Source organism: Semicossyphus pulcher, unplaced genomic scaffold (genome assembly GCF_022749685.1).
Source record: "Semicossyphus pulcher isolate SPU_LCO1_2020_fin unplaced genomic scaffold, fSemPul1.0.p SCAF_28, whole genome shotgun sequence".
Lineage (NCBI taxonomy): Eukaryota > Metazoa > Chordata > Actinopteri > Labriformes > Labridae > Semicossyphus > Semicossyphus pulcher.
The window spans coordinates 5,513,351-5,539,052 of NW_027211702.1; the positions used below are offsets into that span (position 1 = coordinate 5,513,351).

Genomic DNA, 25,702 nt, shown 5'->3' on the forward strand with positions numbered 1-25,702 from the left:
TGGATGTTTATCTGAACAGGTCAGTCTCACCTCTCTTGCGATGGTGGTGATGAAGGCGGGTGGTCGGGCGGTAGCGATAAGAGAGAGGGCGTGGCGGGCCGAGCGAGCCGAATCTGCAGGTGGGTTGAGGGGCAAACCCATCGTAATACTGCAGACAGAGAGAGAGACAGAGAGAGAGAGAGAGAGAGAGAGAGAGAGAGAGAGAGAGAGAGAGAGAGAGGTACATGTTAGATTCAAGAGCCAAAAAATAAGTTATCTAATTCACAACTGATTGGGACTGTGAGAGACATAAACACAATTAAGAAAAGCTAAGAGAGACAGTACGAGAGAGAGTGATCGAGTTGCAGTTCAACCACAAAAAACAACTATTTGAATGCTAATTTCCCACACAATGTTTACAATGTTTGTAGTTTGTAGTCGAATGTGGTTTGTGTTCACACGGAAGCTTTTACCAGCAGAGCAAAAGTTTTGATGCGTGAGGAAACTGCTCTCTGATTGGTCAGAAGGTTTTTACTTTTAACCGATATTGTTCCAAAGATCGATCAGTTCCATCTCCTTCAGTTTCTCACTGAACAGTTTGAACACTTCCGTGTTCTCGTGCGTTTACATAAGCATTTGTGAAATTGTTTGGTCAGCCCATATTTCTATTTCCACGTCGCTCCCCCTCGTCTGTCCTCGACTCATCTTGCTGCCTGGCTGCGTGTCTGTCTCTGCAAGTGTCAGCATCCGTTAACAACCCACAATGCACTGTGTTTTTTTCAGTTTGACTCCTGTATTTGGTCCTACTTTATGTCCGTTTACGTTCTCACCAGAATCAAACCGGACCGTGGTTCGTTTGGAAATGGATCGAGACCCGTCTTTTTAGCGGACCATGGTCCGGTTGTTTAGTCTGCACCAGAGTTTGATTCCAGCGTTCACACCAACCTAAACAAACCGCACCGAGGGGACAAACGCTCCAGGGTTCGGTTAAATCAGACTAAACACGGCTGGTGTGAACCCGCCCTAAGACTGCTAAAGTGCAAGTGGAATGACAGTGTTGAAGTCCGGTCCACATCTCGGGTAAATAGTGCATTTGATGGGGACTATTTTCACCAGCGGATTAATCCACATTAGTTGCTTTGGTTAGTTTTTAAGGCAGCATGATGATGTGTGGAGGACTGAGTCAAAAAAACCCCTCAAATAAACTGAGTGTTTAATGGTGTTTGGATAGCAACAGAGCTCCATGGCAGAGAGGAGAAGATACATCAGGCTTTGGATACATTCGTTGTTTGATCGGGCTCAAGGCATTTGTTGACAAAAAGGAAAGTATACACCGCCCTGATTTGAAAAGAGAGATTAAGTAATGATCTAAAGAGGGAGGGGGGCATTTAAATAGACACTTTTATGGAGAGAGAAGAAGAAAAAGAGATAAAACTGAAGGAAGGGGCAGAGAGATCGAGCCTCACTAATATATGGAGTGAAGAGATTAGCGGGCAGCTTATAATGTCAAGGCCGAGTCAATGGGAGCCATTCACCAGACGACGGCATAATGGACTCCCACAATGCAACAGGAATTAGACACACACACCCTAACAGCTGGCCACACACCCCTCAGAGTGTGTGTGTGTGTGTGCGTAGAGGGAGAGAAAGAGGGGGCGAGAGAGGCCACCTTGTTAAGAAAAAGACTCTGGGGAGAGAGAGAGAGAGAGAGAAAGGGGGGAGTGATGTGTGGATGAACGGCCGAGCTGCACGATTCATCTCCTCTGATTACAGATCACAGCTACAGCACCTGTAATTAATACTGGTAATGTATTGGCAATATATCAGCAGTATTGAAATGTTTAATTTCGTTCGGAGTGCCGGCTGTAATTGGAAACAGTCACAGTGTTGATATAAGGCAGCGGGGGAGCACGGAGCTAATTGTGCTGAGGTTAATAACCAACGTTTAGAAGGTGTAATGAAATAATCTGGATTATTATAACTGCTGTAGGAGCACACACACACACACACACACACACACACACACACACACACACACACGGTCATATATAAAAAATAGAATAGATGCTAAAACTAAAAATAGACGTGTCAAAGAGTTGGCAAAAACAGTGATTTTACACTGCAGAAAACGGGAGTTGCAGGTCTCCTGCTGCCTCGATTAGTTAGTTTCTTTGTGTTCTTGTGTGACTTCAGTGTTTCACATGTTAGTTTGAATCCATAAAAACATAGAAACTAACTGATCCAGGAAGTTGTAGACAAGAAAACGCTTTATTCTGCAAGGTAAAACTGCTGATTTTGTCAATGGAGACTGGTGGCTTTAAAGAGAGACTCACAATCCCAACAGTCCCACTATAACCTGAACCTTAACATAGTAAATATTGTTAACATTTTGGGTGATTTATATTTGTGTTTATAATTGAGGTGATAGAGATAGTTGATGTTGTACTTCACCACTTTAAATCTAAACACTGAACACAATGCAGTCCAGTAAAACACCACCAGTTACTCTGACCTCTGTGCTAAAGTATATCATTGAAATAACTCTTATATGACAGTGTCACAGTTGTACTGTATAAGCCAACTAGTCAGTGTTAAGGTCACATCCACGTCTGTCCAGACTCATGGGTATACTGTCTGTAGTGAAGACTTTGAAGACATGTATCAAACAGTCCCTCCAGAAAGTTGCTGCATGTTGTGTTCCCACAAATTCAACCAATTGCTGCAACCTTTTCTTGACCAGGCAATTTTGGCCAACGGCAGCAACTTATATGCAAATTTGACGAATCATCTTATCACCAAAATATTGATTCCCTGAGGTCTGCAATGTTGAACAAACATCAGATCTTTTACTGTGTCACAAATTAATATCTTTGGAACACTGCATGCTAGAGATGTTTTTTGTTTGGACAGCTGATCCGTTCTAACGAGGCTCCGATTGTTTCTCTCTGATGAGCCACCTCATCCAGCCTCCAACTACAGTGTCTTTATAGAGACTCTGTACAGTAAATCTGTAATAATAAATGTCTGCTTGTGATTATTTATCCATGTTTACGTGTTGAGAACTGTTAGCCGTCCACTTGGCCAATGGCTGATGCCTTGTGTTGAGTCTATTGACCAATCAGAGGCTGTGTTCCAAACTTTTCACCAACCAGAGGCTCCGATACTGATATGTTTGTTAGGCACAGTAATTAAGATTGATTGATTAAAATTGCCCCAAATTATTTTTCTATTTAATGGCTAACTGCAGAAGTATTTGACCTTTGATCACTGTTTTTTTTGGCCACTTGGGGGCAGCAAAAACAGGTCGTGAAAACAACATGGACATATCATCATCACCCTTTAAGCATTCATTAGCAGTCAGTGTGCTGTTTGCATCTAAGCAGGAAGTGGATTTGTAGAGCTTTTACTCTGAAAATAAAAACACAAGAGCAGTGAGAGTAAACACAAACAAAATGTGTTTCAAGATATTTTGGAACTCATGAAAACGAAATACAGAAAATATGAAGTCAAATCAGGACAGTATCAAAGTAAATACAGTGACCTTCAAATGTGATACACACACAGGCTTTAGTGTGTGTGAACGTGGCAACATGGCTGCATTTACTGCCAGTATCACGCCGACAATATCCAGTCAATACTGAGTCGCACACGCACACACACACACACACACACACACACACACACACACACACACACACACACACACACACACACACACACACACACGGAGGATTGGAAGTATTGATTTTTGGCGTGTGAGGGAGGAGTGAATAACCACCGTCACATGATGAGAGTCACTGCTGCAAGAAACCAACACTGTTTGTATATGACTGCCTGGTAACTGGAAGGTTTACAGACTGGTTTAATGCCAGAGCGGGTTACTGACTCGTTTCAGAGTAGATGTAATGTACTGGTAGATGTGGGTCTACCGCTTGTCTTCTAGCAGAGACACTTCACTAACAAACCAGGAAGTTAAACTGAAGCTCCTCACTTGTCTATTTTCACGCTCCCCTCCTATCAGTTCCTTTCTCTTACTCAGCTTAAATTAATGACAGGTACTATGGCTGACTTGAACTTAAATGGGCTTCAGGGGCAAGAATATTGTTGATCCAACCCACCCCGAAACATAGCAATAAAGAAATGATAGCCCAGGTTGCAAAATGTAGATAAATAGATGAATTATTGGTCTTTCTATTGCAGGTATTCTGGTTTACTTTTCATTAGTTATTCAGAGCCGCCTGTATTTCCTCAGGAGACTCAGATCTTTTAACGTCTGCAGAACCATGCTGCAGATGTTCTATCACTCGGTGGTGGCCAGCGTCATCTTGTAGTGTGCTGGGGCAGCAGGCTGAAGACACAGGATGCTAACAGACTCAGTAAGCTCATCAGGAAGCTCCGGCTTTGTCCTGGGAGTGGAGCTAGAGTCTCTGGTGGAAGTGTCTGAGAGGAGGATGCTGAGGGAACTCCTCAGTATCATAGACAACACCGCTCACCCCCTGCACGCCACACTGGAGCCCTACCAGAGCACCTTCAGCGCTACACTGAGACCACCGAGGAGCAGCACAGGAAGTCTGTTCTACCTGTGGCCATAAGACTGTATAACTCCTCCCCGTTCAGCAGGAGGAAACATGGAGCATGATGGGACTTTTTATCACCATATGCAACTTCTAATGTATCATGTGCAATAACACTTTCTATATCAGGTGATATTTTGTTCACCACGTGCAATAATACTTCTACATCATAACTCAAACATTTTATATTTTCACTTGTTGTTTGCATTTTGTATTATTTGTATTGGACTTTTTTTTTGAGCTATCTGGCACTGTAATTTTCTTCAGGATTAATAAAGTTTTATCTTATCTTATCTTGATGCTGTAAAAAGGGGGTGTGGCCTCATGATTGACAGCTCTGTTGACAAATGGGGCTCCTGCAGCGTTCTGTTCCCGAGTAGCAGAGTAGAGGAGGAACGGCGAGAGGAGACGTAACTAACACTAACACTAACACTACAGTCACTGAACTTTCCATAAGCGTGAATATCTGCTTCAGACCGACACAAGAAGCCGTTCTGCTGCAGACTGAGCCCACCTGAGGGCTCCAACACGCCAAGGACACCTGAGGGCTTCGACACGCCAAGGACACCTGAGGGCTCCAACACGCCAAGGACACCTGAGGGCTTCGACACGCCAAGGACACCTGAGGGCTCCAACACGCCAAGGACACCTGAGGGCTCCGACACGGCGAGGACACAAGGTAAAGGTGTGTTTTGGGGAGAGGAAGGGGCAGGCCGATCTCTACTGCACACACTCTGGATACAAACACAGAGATGGCAGCGCCCGCTCCGGGAGTATTCTGGCTTAATTTTTGTATCTTTATATACAGTCATTAGTATGCATTCATGTCCCATTAATGTCTGTTACTGACTTTGTATCTTCCCAAGCACTTTGTGCTGTATTCAGTGGCAGAGTGTCACTTATTTTCAAACTGATAGACATAGTTTCGCTGATTGTCTATTGACAATGTTGCTTCTGGGAGTGAAGGACAACTTTTCAGGGCTTCCAGTGAAGCCAGCGGTTATTCAATTAAGCAATAAAGGATTTACGGACCAAGACTTTCCTTGTCCATGAGCTGGCCTTTGATTACAGTCCGACTAGAAACTTCAGATGCCAGTTGAGGAGGAGGAGTGTGGAGGACACATTTGCGACAGAGTCTCATCTTCACTTATAGGCAGATGTCTGTTTATAAGGTGAATGCAATGCTGAAGTTAGATGATAGCCTGTTTGCTTCTGGGGTTCTGCCCTGCACTTGCACAACGCAGGTTTAACTGTGGTCCTTAAAGTCTCCAAAAGCAGTACGGGAGAGCCTTCAATTATCAGGCTCCTCTTCTGTGGAAACATCTTCGTATCCTCCTTAGTGTTTTTGCTGTATTCGATAGCAGTGTGTCCCTTATTGACTTACTGACAGGCTGGCTTTATGACTTAATCAATTGGCTGACTGGTTTCCTCAGTGTTTACTAACACACGCGATTGACCGAATAATCAAACTGGTTTACTGACTGATTTGCAGCTCAGACATCCAGCTTATGTTCAGTACTGACTGATGTAAACACTTCATAATCTTGTTGTCTGTACTTATCAAACCTTGCCACATTCTCTACAACATAAACTCCTTCTAAACCAGGTGTGAATGCATTTGAGATTCAGATGGACACACGTGGATCAAACATCCATTTCTTCCTGAAAGGTGACCAGCAGTTTTCTCATCATGTTTATCTGTGTTGAAACATCCTGTTGTGTTCATGACAACAACACACACTTTTCTCTGCAGGACACAAACAGATTACTGAATCATTGATTTAACTCTGCATGACAAACGCAGCTTTTCAAAAACACGAATAGACAATGATCACAGAGTGAAGAGAGGTATTTATCTCTGCATGACACATTTATACTATATTCTCCATCTCTCAAACACACATAATAAAACATGCATTTATCTCTGCAGTGGGGACCGCAAACACATCACGCTCTGATTGGATAAGAGCAGAGGGGGAAACATCGACAGGTCAGCGAGAGGCCTTTACATTCCAGTTCCCTGTGGGACATTTGATAAGGTGACACTTTTACCTGCTTTAGAAGTTTGAAAAGTTTTAGAGGCGATTTCAACATTTTCACTTTTTATACACATGAGAGGCATCCATCCATCCATCCATCCATCCATCCATCCATCCATCCATCCATCCATCCATCCATCCATCTTATCCAGTTGAGGGTCTGAAGGACATCTGGGACTTTCTTACTTTGCAAGAAATAATTATAATGTAGAGCTGGATATATTTACCTTGTTCTTAAGAAGGCAGAAGACATGTAAACTCTCTGTGCATGTTTTAACTTGTAGTGATGTAGTATTTTATTTGTTAAAGCGATGGCATTTGACTCTGACACGTTTAGGTTACTGTCATGTCCTTTTTGAAAAAGGTGATGCACATGTTTATTAAGACATGAAAGCAGCGGTGCAGGTGTGACACTGAATTTATGTCTCTTTTAAAGTGACCCATCCAGAAAAGAAAGAAAAATAGGCTGTTATTGCGCATTTTCACCTTTTTTGGGACTTTTATGTCTCTATTGAGAGAGAGGACAGCGGATAGCGTCGGAAACAGGGGAGGAGAGAGATTCCCACCCTCGGCGAGGGGCCGCCACATCGAGGACTGTGGCCTCTGTACATGGGACGCACGATCCAACAGCTGAGCTAAACCAGCACATTATCATTATTATGCTGACCTCAGTTAGTACAGATCATTATGAGATCTTCATTAGCCACAGAACAGCTGTAGATTTTGCAATCAATACTGGGCAAAACACTACAGGGTGAGACAAATGCATTCCTCAGCTATCCCATAAAAACTGTTCACCTGCATTACCTTTCAAGTAGTCTTGGGCCAGTAGTTTCAGTTGTAAGCTAGGAGCAGCCGATTTGCTACAGGTTGGTACACCAGAGTGTTCCAACATTATAAAATGAACTCTATTCTTTAAGCGACAGTTTGCAAATACAACTTTTCCTACACAGACGGACTCTTTATCACTAATCTCTTGTAGCGCTGTGTGATTTGGATAACTTCAAGTTCCACCCCTCTCTGCACTAAGAGCTAATTTAAGTGGATGGATGCAATGCAGCCCAAAAAATAAGTTGGTATACACAGATCATATATACCTGTGTTAATCCTGCACTACAGCCCTGCACGGGACCCACATGTAAAACTTCCATGACGAAGCACGCATGTCTGAAAGGGTCTTTTGCCCCTAGGAATGGGTTCCTTTAATACTCAGTGTTGCAGGTGTAAAACACACACGCACACGCACACGCACACGCACACGCACACGCACACGCACACGCACACGCACACGCAGGTTGTTGAAGGTGTATTGTTATATTTTTCTTTTTGACTTGTGTGTCTGAAAGAATAAAATGTGAGTCAACACCAGGAGCTTTTTCAAATCACTGCCTTTTGAAAAGGGATTATAACACATGCACACACACACACACACACACACACACACACACACACACACACACACACACACACACACACACACACACACACACACACACACACACGCACGCACACACACACACGCACGCACACACACACACACACACACACGCACACACACACACACGCAGCCCTGCAAGAAGTGTATTGACGACTCGTTGTGTGTATCAGGGACAAAGAGCCTCACTGCAAGTCAGCTGCATGGAAATACACTCTCTGTAAGTGTGTGTGTGTGTTCTCCCTATTACCCAGTGGTGCTTTTAACTCTTCACACTCTCCACCTTTCTACAGTATAACCTGACCGATGAACGAAACTGAAACAGACTGTGTGTGTGTGTGTGTGTGTGTGTGTGTGTGTGTTAATGTATTCTCTCTCTGTATTGTAAAGTTCTGATCTGATTATTGTCTCATTGATCAGCCCTCGTGCTGTTTACTTCAAAGCACCAGCAGGCAACAACACAGAGCAGCAGAAATCACATTATTAATTATACATAATAAAAATCTTTGTGTGCGTTTGTGTTGGAGGAAGAAATAATAGCTAAGACTTTTGTTTTGATGGTTAATTTAGTCACTTATGTCAGTAGTTCCTCAGTGCGTGCTGTATTGACAGAGACAGCTTAGATGTCCAGCCTGTGGAGCCCTGCCTACATGTCCCAGGATGCACTGTGCACAAGCAGCTGCAGTTTTGGCCTCACTCAGCTGTATTTCTTTACATCAGTTACACTCCAGCTGGAATAAATACGGCTAAGGCTTGAAATATACTTGCTTTTAACTGGTTGCCCTGCATTCCCTGCGTCTGTTTGGAGCGTCGGCTGTGAATGTCCTCAAAAACGTATGTGAGCTGCAGTATGCTCATGAACAGTACACACACACACACACACACACACACACACACTCACAGTGGCAGCAGACATATCTATACTCATTTAACCAGACTGACCCGGCTCGAGTTTCAGCCTTAATAGGATCAACTCTTATTGGCCAGTTAGATTTCAGTGGGGAGGAAGACACAGAGATACACACACACACATACACACACACACACACACACACACACACACACACACACACACACACACACACATACACACACACACACACACGCACACACACACACACGCACACACACACACACACACACACACACACACACACACGCAGTCCTTTGTATCACAGATGAGAAGATGCCACTGAATCACCTCCTCTCTGCGACCTCTGACCTCCATTCATACAACTAAACCACAGCCTCAGAGTCACTGTATGAAGGCAGCAGTAACCTTTGAGCTGCTCTCTGCTGGTTGGGATGCTGATGATGCAGGAAGTGAGGCTGCTCTGTCAACAGCTGCGATCAACACTAACTTTGCAGTAGGTAATCTCATAATGTTAAACTTCTTCTTATCCTGCAGGTATTTAAATCTAAAGGGGTCATCATGTAAGCAACTAACTGCACGAGAATTCGACCACTAGTTTTCTATATGGACCTCTTTAACACACACACAGAGAGAGGACTCATGTCAGAGCAACGCAGACATCGTTACATCATCATAATGTCCTACAATCAGATTAAGACTTGCTTGCCATAACCCAGTATGTCAGCTCTATACGGCCTGAGTGTTTGCATGTGTGTGTGTGTGTGTTTGTGTTTACGTGTGCATATATTTGTATCTATAAGAAGACTGCACTCTGGAGTCTGAGAGGGAAGACTGGACAGTCAGACGAACAAACACAAACAATAAATCAATCTACCCATTCTACACACACGTCTGCTCTTTGTGTTAGTGTGTGATGATATGTTTCTGTCTCACTTCAATCTATATGTAAGCTTTGTTTTTACGTGTCAATATCCAGAGCTGTTTTTAAGTGGTCACATGCCAAGTCAAGTCTTTAAGGTTTCTGCAGACTATTAAAAAAAGAGAAAGCTTTTTACAACAACATTTATCGCTAACAGTACAAGTATACACCAAGTCAGGAAAGGAAGCAAGTTCACTTCATGTGCAGAGACAAATCCAAGTTAAGTCTTAAGACAATCAAGTCCAAGATATGTATTGCGTCTTACTAAACAGGTCTGAGTCACTTCTTAAGTCCTTCAAGATAAGTCCAAGTCATGTTCCATATCAATCAAGGCAAGTCAAAGTTAAATCATAAGTCTTGTTAGACAAAGTCCAAGAGAAGTCTTAAGTCGTGTAAATTAAGCCCAAGTAATTTTGCAAGTCAATAAAGACAAGTTCAAAATAAGTTGTATGTCTGGTTAAAGAAGTCCAGTACAGGTCCGAAGTAAATCAAGACTAGTTCAAGATCAGTATTACGTCTGGTTAATTAATTCCAAGTCATGTCGAAAGACAATCAAGACAAGTCAAAATTAAGTCTAATCCAGTTTAACAATTCAAGTTAAGTCTCTTTAAAAAGTCCAAGTCATGTCTTAAGTTATGTCTGAAGTCTGGTTGAGCAAGTCCAAGGCATGTCTCAAGTCAAGTCAAGTTGGTTTAAAGGAGTCTTAGTCATTTAACTTTGACAAGTCAAAGTTAATCTTAAGTCTTTTTATAAAAATCCAAGTTAAGTCTTAAGACTTGTAAAACAAGTCCAGCTAATGTCCCAAGTCAATAAACACAAGTCGGCAACAAGTCAAGTTCTTTTACGCCTACATTTGTTAAATTCTTGGATAACCTTATTTAACAGCAACATCTGAGTTTGCCTGTCAGTGGACTCACTTGGCCAGCTGCTTCTCGGCGTCAGCGCAGAGCTCCAGCAGTCCCATGAGCACCGCCGACACGTCCATATATGGCTCCCAGACTGTGAAGCCGCGGCCAATCAGATCGATGGCGGTGCGACGGATGGTGCTGTGGGGGGGCAGCTTGGGGCTGGGGGGCTGCAGCAGCAGGAAGGTGAGAGCCTTACCTGCAAAGAGTAGAAACGATAGAATCAGAGTTGAATAGAAAAGTAGAATCTCAGACTGAAAGTAACAGGAGTTGAATGTGACTCTGTGGAGGAGCAACGTCACGTAATCGTAGGCATTATATGTGACTTAATTTGCTATTATTTCCTTCTCTCCTGTAAACTGATTAATACAATCATATAGAGAATATAGATTAATTCAATCTCAAGACAGCTTCATCAGCCACGATGACACTTCTTGTTTCACATTTTCACAAGGAAATAGGCAACGCGTTCCAGCACCGCTTGCCCATTCAGGGCTGCAGTGATGAGTTTTGAATTTGCAACAATAAAACTGTGGTTAACTTGGTGAAAAAGTTTTAAAAAACAACACTGACTATCAATTTTTGCAGGATAATCCAACCCTGGTGCCGTAGATGAAAGTCAACTGTTTGGTTGAACCGTCCATCATGCCCAACAGACACGCAGGGCCGAGTTAAGAGCACTTCATACGTCAACTGACTACAACGTGACTTCAAAACAATAGTTAGAGGACAGCATCCAGAAATAGTACCAATGGGGAAACTACAGCGTCATATTTTGTAGCGTTTGTTCCAAAGATGGAGCTGCTGTATTTGAGGAGTGAAAACAGGCTGAAATAGGACAAAAAAATCTGCCCGTTAAATTTCAATTTTACATGTTTAACTGTAGTCGACAGTGCACATTCAACACTAACATCAATATTAATGTACCAGAGTAAGGTTGAAAGCTATTTTGCATTCTCAGCATTCAAACAGATTATGGTTAAAGACCAGTAAACACATCAGCTCTATGAGTTAAAGCCCCGCCCAGCGCAGGAACATGGCTGCAGCATGAGAGCTACTTTAAAGAAAATGATTTCTATAAAGAAATCATTTTCTTTACAGACAGGAACTAATAAATCCTAATGTTTTCAAAGAGGTTAAGATGGAAATAATTCAACTTTTGTACTAACCCCACACACACACACACACACACACACACACACACACACACACACACACACACACACACACACACACACACACACACACACTGAAAGGATAAAGACAGCGAGCAGGATGGGGGTCACTTCATAGCTGACCTGACATTTGAGCCAGTCTCTGTGGGGACAGGCTGACCATTAAGACTCCAGAAAATATCCCCATCTCTCAATAACACCCCCCTCCCCCAAACACATACACACACATGCATCCTGTCTGTCTCTAACTGCCTGTCTCACCCACTGAAACCTGAGGTCCAGAGCTTTTAGCAGAATCTTCACAAAGTGCTGCAAAAACAAAGTCTGAGGAAAATCCAGACAGAGAGGCGGATTACACATCAGATAACATGAGCATGTCTTGTTTAATTTCCTCTCTAAATGCAGATAAATTAAATAGTCATTTATTTAACAAATCAAAGTGTGTCCAGCATTGTGTGGCTGTGGAAAAGTGCCTGTCAGAGACTCTCCATTAGAATCCGGAGGGCCCTTTCCTCCTTTGTTTTCTTCTTCTTCTGTCCACTCTGAGATCAATAATGTTCATTTTATTGTCGCTTGAAATGTAAATGCTAAACAGTCATTATATGAAGAAACATATCATATAAAACAGATGATTTACTTAAACTAGTTATAATCCTGTGGTGGCTCTAAAGGTCCTGAAGTCTCCAGACACACAAAGGTAATCTCATCATCTGGATCTCCTGGCATTTCATCATCAGCCCTCCTCAAATGGCAAAGGCCCTTCTTTATTGGTTTATATCTACACACACAGCCTATAGACGGGGCTATGAAAGATATAGCTAGAGGCTAACTGTGTTAGCATTACTGGGTACCACTGCTATAATATATACCAGCAGCGACAGATAGAGCGCTAACTGTGTTAGCATCATTGTGCTACGTTGTTATGGGCGACTTAGACTGTAAGAGATGGACATTGGTGCTAACATTGTTAGCAGGTAGGTCGTAGAGACAAAGAGCAGGGAGGGAAGCTAATATGTCTAAGCTCTGACCCAACAGGCAACAAAGCCTCTTATTTGGTGGCCATGGGAGATTTCTGTAAAGCCATATAAAACACAGGAAAGGCCATTTTAAACAACTTAAAAGCTTTCCTTCACTTTAGACCCTTTCACACACACACACACTCCTGAACATTTCCAGGACATTATAAGACAGTCTGCCCCTGAAATTGTCTAGGGGTGTCCGTCACACCAGGAGATTTTCCCGTTCGGACAGGAGGGTTTCATGAGGCAGGACATGACGTATAAAGTATGCTGTGTACCTCCCAACGGGCGAACAATTTGGGCGTCAACGCTCAGAGAGAGAAGCTCCTGAATCTTTCCATCTCACCAGTTTACATGTTTGGTGTTTTCGTCTTGTAAATTATCCTTCTTCTTCAACCTCGGATGTTTGTATCATCCTGTTCTGTGTCGCTCTTCTGGTTTTGCTCCGGTCACATGATATAAGCGTTCACACATGCAGCCCATCCGGAGTGCAGTGCATGTGTGAAAGGGGCTTTTGATGCTTTAATACATGTAGAATATATCTAATTATTTTATAAATAGTTACAATAAAATCTCAATTTCTTTGTCAGTACATGGTCATACTCTCGTAACAGTCTATTAGCTAACAGTCTCTTTTTTGCAACCCCCTCCCCCAATGTCTCTGCCTCGCATCAGCCCTGCACCATCACCTTGTGTTGGTGAATGCTGGCAGTATGAGGATAACTTGGTGGTCACAGGGGACCACCTATGTACATGTCATATGTTGTGGCCACAGAGTAACTTTTTGGTGCCCCAAGCCATCAGGCCATGGATACCATTACACACTCAAGGGTCAAACATGCAGATCAGGTTTGTTGTTAGCATGTTGTGACTGAATCAGTGACAGGGTTGTGAACTTCGACCCTCAGCTGGTGATCCACACTATGTGAGCAAACACCAGTAAGAACTTAATCAATGAGGTTTGTTTTACATCATCCATGAACATACAAACAGAGGACTATGAATATCTAACAGTCATGTTGGGTTAAATGAACTTTGACCTCCAGATAGTGATTCTTACACATCATCAAGAGCACCAACACAAATCAATATCACTATAACTTAAAGCTTTTTCTTCCTGATTCTTTTTAGGAAGGAAAAGTGTGATTTATTTTTATCAATAAAAATAACCAATGATCATAAATATTCTGCATCAGTGATTTCTTTTTGCTTTGGCAGATTGACCCACCAAAAAAGTCCAGAGTTTCCATTTCACTCTCGTACAAATGTGTGTAACACTAACTGTAGGTTTCTTAATGTTGCTTTAACAAAATGCTAAAATGAAAATGGTGATTCTCAAAACACAGCATGCGATTCTTACAGAAGTATATAAATTAAATATTGTCTTTAAAAGGAATTGAAGGGATCCCTATTTCTATACATTTTTGTTCGACTGTTTAGTGTTGAATCAGGTCTAATTTTGTATTTTCTGTTTTCAATCACAGCTATATTAACAAGATGAGGTCAAAACCTTGTATGTGGCTGCAAAAGGTCAATGTGCGCTTTTGCGGGCGATGTGTTACAAGGACTGTCCTTATAAGGCTGATGACAACGTGTTTGAAAGCAGGTGCGCGCTGCGGACGATCAGCGGAGGAGCAGCCCCGCCTTCTCCCCGAACAAAGTATCCAGAGCCATGTAGACAGAGAGTCGTGTCAGTGGAGGTCCAGTATGCTCCATGATCTGCCATTGTGATGTCGCAACTCTCTTTCTCTAAGGCTCTGAAAGTACCGTCACTCACGCACTCACTCAGTCGGTCAGTCACATTCAGACCCGCGTGTAGGGCTGACCCCAGCGGCCAGCCAAGAAGGTACTTACACTGAATGGGCTGAAAAATTAAGAAATAACTTAAGGCAGACAGATTAACTCTACAAACTACAGGCCTCGTGTGTGAAGCATTGTAATGATGCTGCAAACCTTGGAAGCAATAATTTACAAATGCACTTTTAACTTGCATAGGACTTGTTCATATCAGAGAGCTGTCACTCTGCTTGACACTGTAAATAGAGACTCCTGGCTGCCGTGTAGTTCATACACTTCACTAACATTTTTAAATACACGTGTGTTTTTCTTGACATATAAACAACATTTACACCACAAATTGGTGCATTAAAAAAAATCACCAAATTCAGGAAATTAATTATTGGATGCATGTCTGATGATGTTGGAATGACACCTAAGCCTTTGTGACCAAGTTACATTGTAGAAATTAACATTAATTCAATGCAATTCTTCATTTTTAGCAAATGCCTAATGATAGCTAGACCTCTGTTCTCTGTCCGTGGTGCTGAAATCTGCACCACAATAGAAACTACAGAAGGCATTTTCACAGCATGTAAAAGTCACCTTTTACATGCAAAAACTGAAATCTGAGAGGAAGCTACATGTCTGTTAAAACAGTTTTCAACAGCATTGTAGGTCTTTAACATCAAAGGCATCATGTCACATGGCGACACCTGAGCTTTGGCTGAAACAACACCCCTGGTAGAAACCAACATGCTTTGGGCTGAGAGCTACAGAAGGGGTAGGGAATTCAAAATAAAGAAGTCTATGCTGTATGGAAATTAGCTAAAGGCCATTTTTTATTTTGCAAACGTAACACTGGTTTCAAATTAACTGATAATCAATAAATACATTTGTGACTGTGTGGGAGGACGGAGGCGGAGGGTCAGCATGATTTAGAGGTCATGGGGCACAAGGTCACCAGTCAAATTTAAATCCCTGACACAGTTTATACGCGTGTACGTGCTCCTCACACAATGAACCTGCGGACCCCCCCCCAAACAGAACGGGCCTCAGAGGTCATGAGGTCAAAGTTCAACACTGTGAGCAGTGACAGTGACTGTGGGTGGGCAGAGTGTGTGATGTGTTTTAATCTGACAGCCACATTTGCACTTTGAAGCCAATTATTTACTTTTCCTGGACAATTAAAGATGATCATTAACATCGAGCGATCTAATTGGCTGGATTGAGACTCGCCCTCTAGGAGGAAGTGTGAGAGGTCCGGAGTAAGGTCCATTTCTCACGACGGACATCTTTGTTTAAAGGCAGGCCCGGACCCAAATGAACCAACAGCTATTGACAAAGCATCAGCCGGCCATAATGAGCTGTTAGTTAGAGCAGTAAACATGCCGCATTAACACACAGAGGGTGATTAGAGCAGAGGGAGGGAGGAAGGAAGAGAGGGAGGTAGAGAGTGTGAAATAGTGACAGATCGGTGATGTCTAAAGTTTACCAGGCCGAGTCGACCGCTAACAGGCTCTCCACTTTCTTTCCTCCATCTGCCCCGACCCCCCCTTTTCTCTCTCTCTTCCTCGCTTTGAGCTTAAATGAGAGGTGAAGGTAAATCAATGGGGGGGACTTGGTTAGTGGATGAGAGCTGGATCAGACTGGCTGCAGAGAGAGGGAGCCAGAAAGGAAAAAAAAAAACAGGAGAAAGAAAGAGGGGAAGTCTTTAACAGCTAGATAATAAAGAAAAAGAATAGAAACAATGCACCACCAACCAGAAGCTAGCACGTTCTGCAGTGTGGCTGGATACAAACATGTTCCTGCAGTTGTTTGCCAATTATCACTACAAGCAGTCTCGACATCACCAAGTTTCCAGCACTAACTCTCAAGGACGGACATGCAAATGTATTTCTGCCGTGCTGGTGCACTTCATGCCAAAGTTCTTCTAGCAAAAGATTAACCAAAGTTATGGCTAGAACTAAAAAGTTTTAGAAGATACTGATCATTAAGAAACTTGTTAAATATGAGATATCATCAGATTTAAATATGGTAACTTTTATGATGTTTTACAGTTAGCTGTCAGTTATGTGTGTGCAGCGAAAAACACAACTGGTGGAGAGAAAAGAAATTGGCAATGTGTGTCTATTAATATTGGAGCAGAGCTTCTGAAGTAGAAATGAACACACTTAGAATAACAATCTGAGCCTGTCAACTTTTAGTGGACGGACGGGGAACAGGCACATTCGCCCCCACGGATTATGTTGCATGAATTACAGCAGGTTTTCTAATCGTTTTCCGTCTAAAAATTGTCCAATCAAGAGCTGCATCCATAGCAACGGTGAACTCTAGCCTTCAAAAAATAAAATAAGACAAGCTGAACGGGGCCGCATGAATCAGTGCAGCAGTTGATCGAGGTTTTCTGTCTCTGTCTCACTTTCAGAGTCTGTTGAAATTTTCTTTTTCATTCACCGTCTGTACCCCGTACTGTGTTCACTTTAATGTTTACGCTTCATGTGCCGTCTAGATCTCTCCGTCGTAGCCTTCGGTTTCTGCATCGTTTAACATTTATTACTTTCTCTCCGCTATTTTGATCTCTTTTCTTTTCCTTCTGTAAACAGACTGACGTCAGATTTACCAGACTTCTTATGCAGATTGATATGATTACAGTTAGTCCTCCAGGTTGTGTGATTGGAGCCACATCCCTAGCAACGGCCTGTTCTTCATGGCAACGGTCTGTTATCGAGACATGATACACCTCGGAAAGCTGTCTTAGCCAGTCAGAGTCAATTATTTAACACAGCCATGTAATAAGCAAAAGCTAAGTCCTAGATTAAAAATGACCAGAATTCCTCTTAAAAGGGTTTCGATAATGACCGTCAGTGTTTGACAGATGAGATTTGTTGTGTCTGATCACAGCAGAGAGTTTCGTAGTCTCCACCACCTGCTCATCCTTGTTCAATTTTCTGTGACACAAAATAAAACTCAATTTCCAATCAGCTCTCATGAATGTTTTAAAATGCCACTCTTCACGGTGAATGGGCCTCAGAGGGGACTCCAGGTATGTGACATTTACTGAGAGAATTATTGTCCAGAGACGTACACCGATGTACATTTTATCTCTTTCATCCTGTCCAACAACATCCTCCCTTCTCTCTGTCATCATCTGTCCTTCCTTCTTTCCTTCCTTGCATCCATCCTTAAGCTCGATCTCCCCCTCCATTTTCCCTCCATTTCCCCCCTCGCAGTATGAAAACATCAATTTATACTCCTCTGTATGGACTACTGTTCCCTCCCTCTCTTTGGGACAGCTCTCATTCATCAAACACAGCATCGTATGCCAACAACACCAATCCATCTTTCAATTTCATAACAGAGAGAAGGGAGAAGGGGGGAGACGGAGAGTGGAAGGAGGGAGAAAAACAACAGACGGAATGAGAGCGGGAAAAACGACAGAGTGAAAGGAAAAGAAGGGGAAGAGGCAGGAATGAAAGAAGCAAGAAATAGAGGCGAGAGCATGAAGTATATCCTCCACTACAGGCTTTTTACGGTCATACGCTTTTCCTTAAGTAATCACATGCTTTATAAGGTGCAGTCCCTCTGTTGTTTCTTTAAAGATGCAGGTTGCTCCATGGAGTCAGGGTAGGGTTCTGCAAAGGAGCTCAGTTCAGTTAAAAGAGCTCGGCATTACATGGGCTGCCGCCTAAAAGTCGTTAATTTGAATCATCAACCGAGAAGACCCCAAAACTACTCACATTTTGCAGCGTTACTGTTTCCATTTATTTTGGCTAGCTAAAATACTTTACTCCATGTTCAATAGATTAGTTATATCTCAGTAACAGGCGGAGGTGGAGCCACTCACTCTGGCTTTGATGGAGGGTGAGAGGCTGCTCCCATATACATTAAACACAGGGAAACAGAGGTCTGTGTGGTTACATGAGACGCTCAGAAAGAGGAAAGATCACGCCGGTCGCTCGATGTCGTCACCCCCACAGAAGCCCGTCTCTCCATTCAGACTGGAGCGGTTGTTTAATTTTAATGTTTAAAAGTTTTCTACTTTCGTTTTTAGAGCTTCAGGTAAATAATGGCATTCTATAAGCCTGTTTGGGGTGGGCATATCATTTGACGACACAAACTATATCAAATCCAATATTACATGAAGTATTTGAACACTCGTCTCTGAGTCAAACTGAAAGTGAGAACAGAAAGAAGCCATCTGGAACGATCATGGCGACCAGCGGCGATCTGCATCCGGGTCAACTTACCAGCTGAGCTTACTCTCTGCAGCAAACAGCCCCTACAACAGCCCCCTACTTTTCTACTCAGTCTTGGGCTGTTGGATGTTAAGACAATATTGAGCATTGACTACTTGAATTACAAAAATCATAAGAAATCACAATAGGCAGTGAGAGAGTGAAGCTCTACCCAAGGGGATCAATTAAATCTGGAGTTGTTTTAATCTGATTACATGGGCTTCTGGGGCTTTCTGTGTGTGCGCGAGTGTCCACACAGGTGAGCTGACCCCTGTGTACCAGTCCAGCTAAGCACCCTCACGCTCCGAAGCCTATCAGTGAAAGTACAGGCTCTGTCGCTGGGCGGATGCCCCCCTGAGGCAGCCAATCAGAGCGCAGGAGCAGTGGGATGGAAGAGCAGCTCTGCTTAGTGCAGGTTTGATGCCCACCAAGGTCCAACGCTGCAGGCACAGCGTGGCACAGGCTGGACTCAGGACGTGTGTGTGTGTGTGTGTGTGTGTGTGTGTGGGTGTGTGTAGAGAGTGTGTCAAAGTTACTGGCAAGCTCCTTAAGGTGTCAAGCTTGGTGGGTGAAAATCAATCGCATCTCTCTCCTCACCTTTAATCCAACGCTAAAGTTTGGACTTTTTCAGTTGGTTTTGTAGTTCTGAGTTTGGAAAAACAGGAAGCACTGAACATCTAAAGGTGAGAGGTCATTGGTTGTGATTGGTTGAGCAGATGTGAGGATATGTCACGAGGACGAAACTTCAGGAAAGTAATTCAATGGTAAATGGACTAAAATGATGTGACAATCCACCCCACAGATGTCGAGCTATTTTACTTAAAGCCCAAACTGTCGACCTCATGGTGACTCTGGAGGAGAGGTCCGCTGATCAAAGAGGTCAGCAGGATTAAATCTCTGGTGAACCATGAAGGCAAATCATCCCACAGTTGTAGAGATCTTACAGAGATGGACCGACTGACACTAACTTTTTAATGGCATATTATTTCTTGTTTGTAAAATATAGTAGAAACACACGACTCTTAACTGCAGCTTAAAATGATTTAACTGTTGTCTGGTTGTTCAGGGTGCGTTTGAAGAACAGAGTTAGTACAAGTTCTCTACTGGTCCTCCACCTCAAGGGGGGTTCGTGTGTTCACTTACAGAATAACCACATGAAATTCACATGTGCAAAAACATGGATCCCATTTGAAATGCTGTAAATTTCATTACATTCTTTCATCTAAAAAGTGGGCTGCATCCTATATTCCGGAGTGACCACTATACCAGTATAAAATGCAGAGAGGTAATTTACTTATCTTTGTCTCGAACATGCCGTCATGATCTCCAGTGCAGACGCCACCCTCACATCAAACAACGTTACCGTAGGCTGAGCTCAACTACCGCACAGGTAGCTGGCAGGATTACAAACTGGACAGATGGTAGGCTATAATTTGTGTGTTTTGAATGTGTTTGAAATTAAAATTAATGGAAATAGTGTCTAAATCAATTTTTTACACATTTTTCTTAATAAATAGCTTTAGAAAACCTTTCTTCCCTCTGGGATACAAAAACAAACTGTCTTATATTCCTGTGACTGATATTTCAGATTTTACGATATGTACTTTGCACATGGGACGTGTGCTTTCAGTATACTTTTGTGTACAGCCAATATAAATTCCAATTTTCCACACGTGCTCCATATTTTGTAACATGCGATCCCATGTGGAAAACACTGGAAATTCATGTGCTGTTTTTAACAACATGTTGGCTTACTTCACTTAATCAAATGGAGTATGTAAAGGTAGTTGCACATAGAGACAAGAAGCAGCCATCGCTTCTGCTGTATAATTAAAAATATATAAAAATAATCTTTTCACATCTTTCCATGTGATGTGGACAGTGTGTTTGTTGATATCCAGAATGTAAATACAGCATGGCCATGACTGTGTTCTATCTGTACGGTACTTACATGTGTGTCTGGCCAGCGAGTAGTTGGACGACCCTCCGCTTGTCAGTCCGAAGCCCTCGGGTGCCTGTCCACCTGCTCGAGCCCGAACCGAACCCTTTGGAGGTTCAATCTCAGCGCCGAACTCGGCCCCGATGACGCCCAGCAGCACGATGGCGGTGGCCTGTTTACGGCGCTCCTCATATGAGTTGGAAATCTTCTTGGCGTTTGGTGGAAGGTTGGACAGACAGCCTGGTAGAGAGACAGAGAGGGAAAACATAAATCATATTCTGGTCCTGGTGACATGACAGCTCCATTTGAACTGGAACTTTAGCCTTATTTTCTCACCCTGTTAATCCAGGAGAAGAAATAAACTTCATGTCACCAGACTCCATTTACAAAACCATCAATTTTAGCTTGCAGAACACAGAAGTTGCTGCACTACTGCTGCCTTGATTGCTTTGCTTGTTTGTGTGACTTTGGTGTTTGAAATGATTAGTACAAATCCAAACCTTATTTTTATAAAACACAATAACACAGAAAAGCTAGCCAATCGAGGCAACAGTAGACAAGCAAATCCTGACTTCTGGGAGGTTAAATTACTGTTTTTGTCAATGGAATCTGGTGGGTTTGAAAAGAGCGATGAAACAACCGTTATTTGTCTTCAAATTCAGAAACCTTTTGTACCTATAAGTCATTTAGACCCCAAAATACTTAGAAAAGGGGCCTTGGTTTTAAAAATATAAGATCTACACTTAAAGAAAATTGCTGTTTGAACATATAAGTGTGTTTATTTCCTTCTTTTGACACTTTTTCAGATGTTTCAGCTGAAAAGAGAACGTGTGGGGGACATTTTTTCATTTCTTTCTTGTGCTTCCTTTTCATTTTGAAAGGTGGTTGAAAAAACCAGCAGGCCTGTGAGTCTCCTGTGAGCCGATAACAACTGAACAGGCACACTTCTATTGTCCCGGTATTAACCATTACTTACACACACACACACACGCAGGCACACGTCTCATTGTCCCGCTGAAAGCCTTTAGTCACAGTGCAATCACACACACACACATACACACACACACACACACGCACACGCAGACGGTCATGTTCACAGATCTCTGCAAGGATTTTGGACACGTGCAACTGGAGGCCCTTTTGTTATGTGTGCGAGAGCGTGTGTGTGCGTGGGCGTGTCTTCTTTTGTGTGTTGTGTGTAACACAGTGGGAAGCTGCTGCAGCCCTGAGAGGAATACACGAGTGTGCGTGTGACCAATAAGCGTGTGTGTCTGTATGAGTATCACAGTAGGAGATGAGAGCTCCTTACACACCTTTGATCAAAGGCCCAATAAGGACTACATAAAAAGTGTGTGTGCGTGCGTAAGTGTGTGTGTGGGAGTGTAACATTTGAACACACACACCCTTCCACCGCCTCCACCCTCGGATTTCTATTTCTTATTTTCTCTCTCTCTGGATGAGCGAGCATAGCATTATTATGGATTTGTATCGCAGGGGAACAAGCACACGCCCTTCCCACCCACACCAGACACACACACACACACACACACACACACACACACACACACACACACACACTTACAGTGTCTGTTAGGAGTAAGGGTGAGCGGGCACACTGGGTGTGATGAATAGAAAGACTTGCTCTCTGCTGTGTTTACTTCCTGTTGAACTTCATGCAGTTTTCTCTTCATGTGTGTTAAATTTGCTAACGTAAATAATCCTCACTGAAGGGGGGGGGGTTACAGCAAACTAAAACGAGGACACAATAAAAAGAGATAACGGCTTAAATAAACAACAACAATGTAAGGGTAAACAAGAATGCTGACCCTCATTTGTATCGGCCAATAAAGACTTTAAATGTTCGTCGGCCCAAAATGAACAGTTGACCTTTTAACGATGCTCCCACGAGCTGTGGAGTCATCAGATGATATTAAGCCGATAGCAACACACTCTCATACAGTACATGGTTGTATGGGCCTTTAAAAATGTACATGTGTACATATTGAAACGTATCTTATGTCCAGGCCATCACAATATAAGAAGAGTAGGCATAATAGTGAAGTGTTTCCACTACAGGAGAGGCTTGATGATCCCGGCAATTAGGTGGAAAGAATATGTGCATATATTGTTATTGTGCACCCCATAAATAAACAGCACCTCCTCTGACATGAGAAGGAAATATTACAACCTAATAAGGATTATTATGACATTTATATTGGGGTTAATTCAAAGGGCTTAATCTGATAACTTAGACATGTATTTAAATTTAGACACCTGCGCCTGTACTCAGTCACTTCCTGCGTCCTGGGATGATCACGTAGTAATCTGAAAACATTTTATCCAAAAAGAATCCGAGATGCATTCTCGTCAGGTGTTTACAGGTGTAAACTTCATTCCTTTATTTTTTGATTTGTTCAGGTATGTATATTATCTAGTATATGTTTGGTAAAAAGTGCAGGTTTAATAAGCATACGTTTCAGCATTTTACTCATATTTTCCATTAAATTAAAGGCTTTATTTTTACTTTTTTTTCTGCGTGTATTTATTTTGTAAATTTGTTAATATGGACGAAATTTTCCCACTTTTCCTGCTATATTTATCATGTAGCTCAGGGTGAGCTGCCCTCCTGCATGTTTTGGTTGAATGTTTCGCTCGTTATCAATCCCCCGAGAAGCTTCAGCTGGTAGATAACGAGCAGATCATTCAAATCAGGTGTGTTAGAGTGCGGAGAAACCTAAAACATGCAGGAGGGGAGCTCTCCAGGTCTAGCTGACAGAGATGCATAAATCTTGGTAGGTGTAAATGAGAGAGTTTTACATCATATCTGGATTTTATCATCGGGATACTTTTAATGGGACATTATGGGTGTGAATGAAGACTTGGTAAATACATTAATAAAATCAAATATTAGGATTAAACTTACACCAACCGTTACACCATATGATTCCTTATGAACTAATGTCAGAGCAGAACGGTTAGAGAGAGGAGGAGGTTTTTAAATACTTTCTCATTTATGTAATTAAAAATATATATATATATATAAAAATAATGTATTTATATTTGTATATATTTCAAAATTTGTGTCCACTCTGTACTCAGTCCATTTTTCAGAGCCCGTGCAGGAGCCCCCTCCCCCTATATTTCCATACTATATCCTGGTGCTTTTTATAATGAGATTGCTAAAGGCCAGCTGTCATTTGGAAGAAGGCCCAGCGGCCGGCTCTGATAAATGGATTATAGATGGCATCCATCCCCGGGCCAGACTGGGCCAGTAGATAACAGAATTAGAGATAGACTCCCAACTAGAATCACTAAAAAGTTCAGATTTACAGAGAAAGAGAAAGTACAGGCAGAGGACGGGGAGGCAGATTCAGATGGATGGACGGGGTATCTGCAGGTTTCAGAGACATTTAGTGATATGAAGACAAAAGGACAAAACAACTCGGTGTGCATCCTTGGTGGTCCCGTCTAAACTGCTCGAAGGATTAATGATTCATTTTCAAATGAAAGCTGCCTTTAAGCGACGTGGGGTGTGAATGTGTCACTTCTCTTTCACACCTTACACCGTCACTCCTTGCTGCGTTGGTGTTTGCTGCTAATATTCAACAGGAGACAAAGTTCTGTTCCAGAAACAGTTGGAAATGAATTCTCATAAATGCATGAGATCAAGTTTCTAAATATAGTGAAAAGTCAACTCAGTCGAGGCTAAACTGCTGCAGAAACATGATGCGTGTGCTTTTATATTGTAACACCTCATTTATTCAGTTATTGATACGTCACAGGAAGGTGAAGAATGTTGATTTTTTACACCAAATTCCTCCACTGAGCCTTTGAGATTTAGTCTTTGTATGATTATCAAGAAACTGCATCAGCAACACAAAGCTTCATCTTAAAGTATAACCTATAACAGTATTTTAAATAAAGTTTTAAAATGATTATTATTACATTTAAAGCTTATTTTTTAATTTCTTAAAGACCCTCTGGCTTCATTGTAAGGCTCGCTGGTTAACTGTGTCTTAGTATGCGTCACGCTAACATTTTTAAATGCAATCAAAGCCTTTCATGATATTCTCGTTTGACCTGTTTTTAGCTCTGTGCTGGCTGATATGGACTAAAAATGAAATCAATTTTTCCCCACAGCATCTGATTAATGATTTCAATCAATTAGACTTTGCTCGAGTTCGCAGCTGTAATCAGGCAGCAGCTTTCTTGTACTTGCAGTGCTACGCAGGCTTCCCACTCGGCCGTGTGTTTGATATGAGGGAATACATTTGTCGTGCTTCTTTTTATGTTGTTACAGACTTTAGACAAACTTTACAACGGACAGTGATTTGCACAACGTCAGATGCTCCAAATCTGAACCACCTACAGAAGACTGGGAAGCCTTTTTTAAGAGCAGAACTCCTGAGCTTTACACTGGCATGCTGCCATGTTTATATTTTACCTGTGTCCGAGCAGCAGAGAAGTTATCATGAACTATGAGAGTACAGAGAAGAATGTTCCTTTACCAACAAAAAGCAGCAAGTAAAGGTGACAAAAGCTGCCAGCTGAATATAAAAAAAAGGTGACATGAAAAAAGACAACCAAAGCTTTTAAAAACTAAAAGTAAGCACAGACACTTTGAGACACTTTTTGTCTCATGTGATTTCTTGAAAAGTCTGTGAGAATGTTTTCACAGTTTCAAATTTAGGAAGTTAATTTTAAGCTGTGGGAGATCCCCAACTTTCCAAATATAAAATGTAGACAGGATGAATTTTGATAAAACTGAACTGTGCCACAAAAAAAAGCAACAACTTTTACACATTTAGCCCGAAAAAACTATCAAAGAAG

General features: G+C 42.2%; 1 protein-coding gene across 1 annotated transcript in view; it reads right to left on the bottom strand.

Moving 5' to 3' along the window:
• LOC138605065 (WD repeat-containing protein 7) overlaps nucleotides 1-25,702 on the bottom strand; it is a 112,054-nt gene that overhangs the window by 20,490 nt on the left and 65,862 nt on the right. Inside the window, exons 23-25 of the mRNA XM_069677143.1 lie at nucleotides 20,885-21,112; nucleotides 10,738-10,924; nucleotides 31-148 (exon numbers count right to left, since the gene is read on the bottom strand). Coding sequence (XP_069533244.1) covers nucleotides 31-148; nucleotides 10,738-10,924; nucleotides 20,885-21,112 — 533 coding nt within the window. The remainder of the gene's footprint in view (nucleotides 1-30; nucleotides 149-10,737; nucleotides 10,925-20,884; nucleotides 21,113-25,702) is intronic.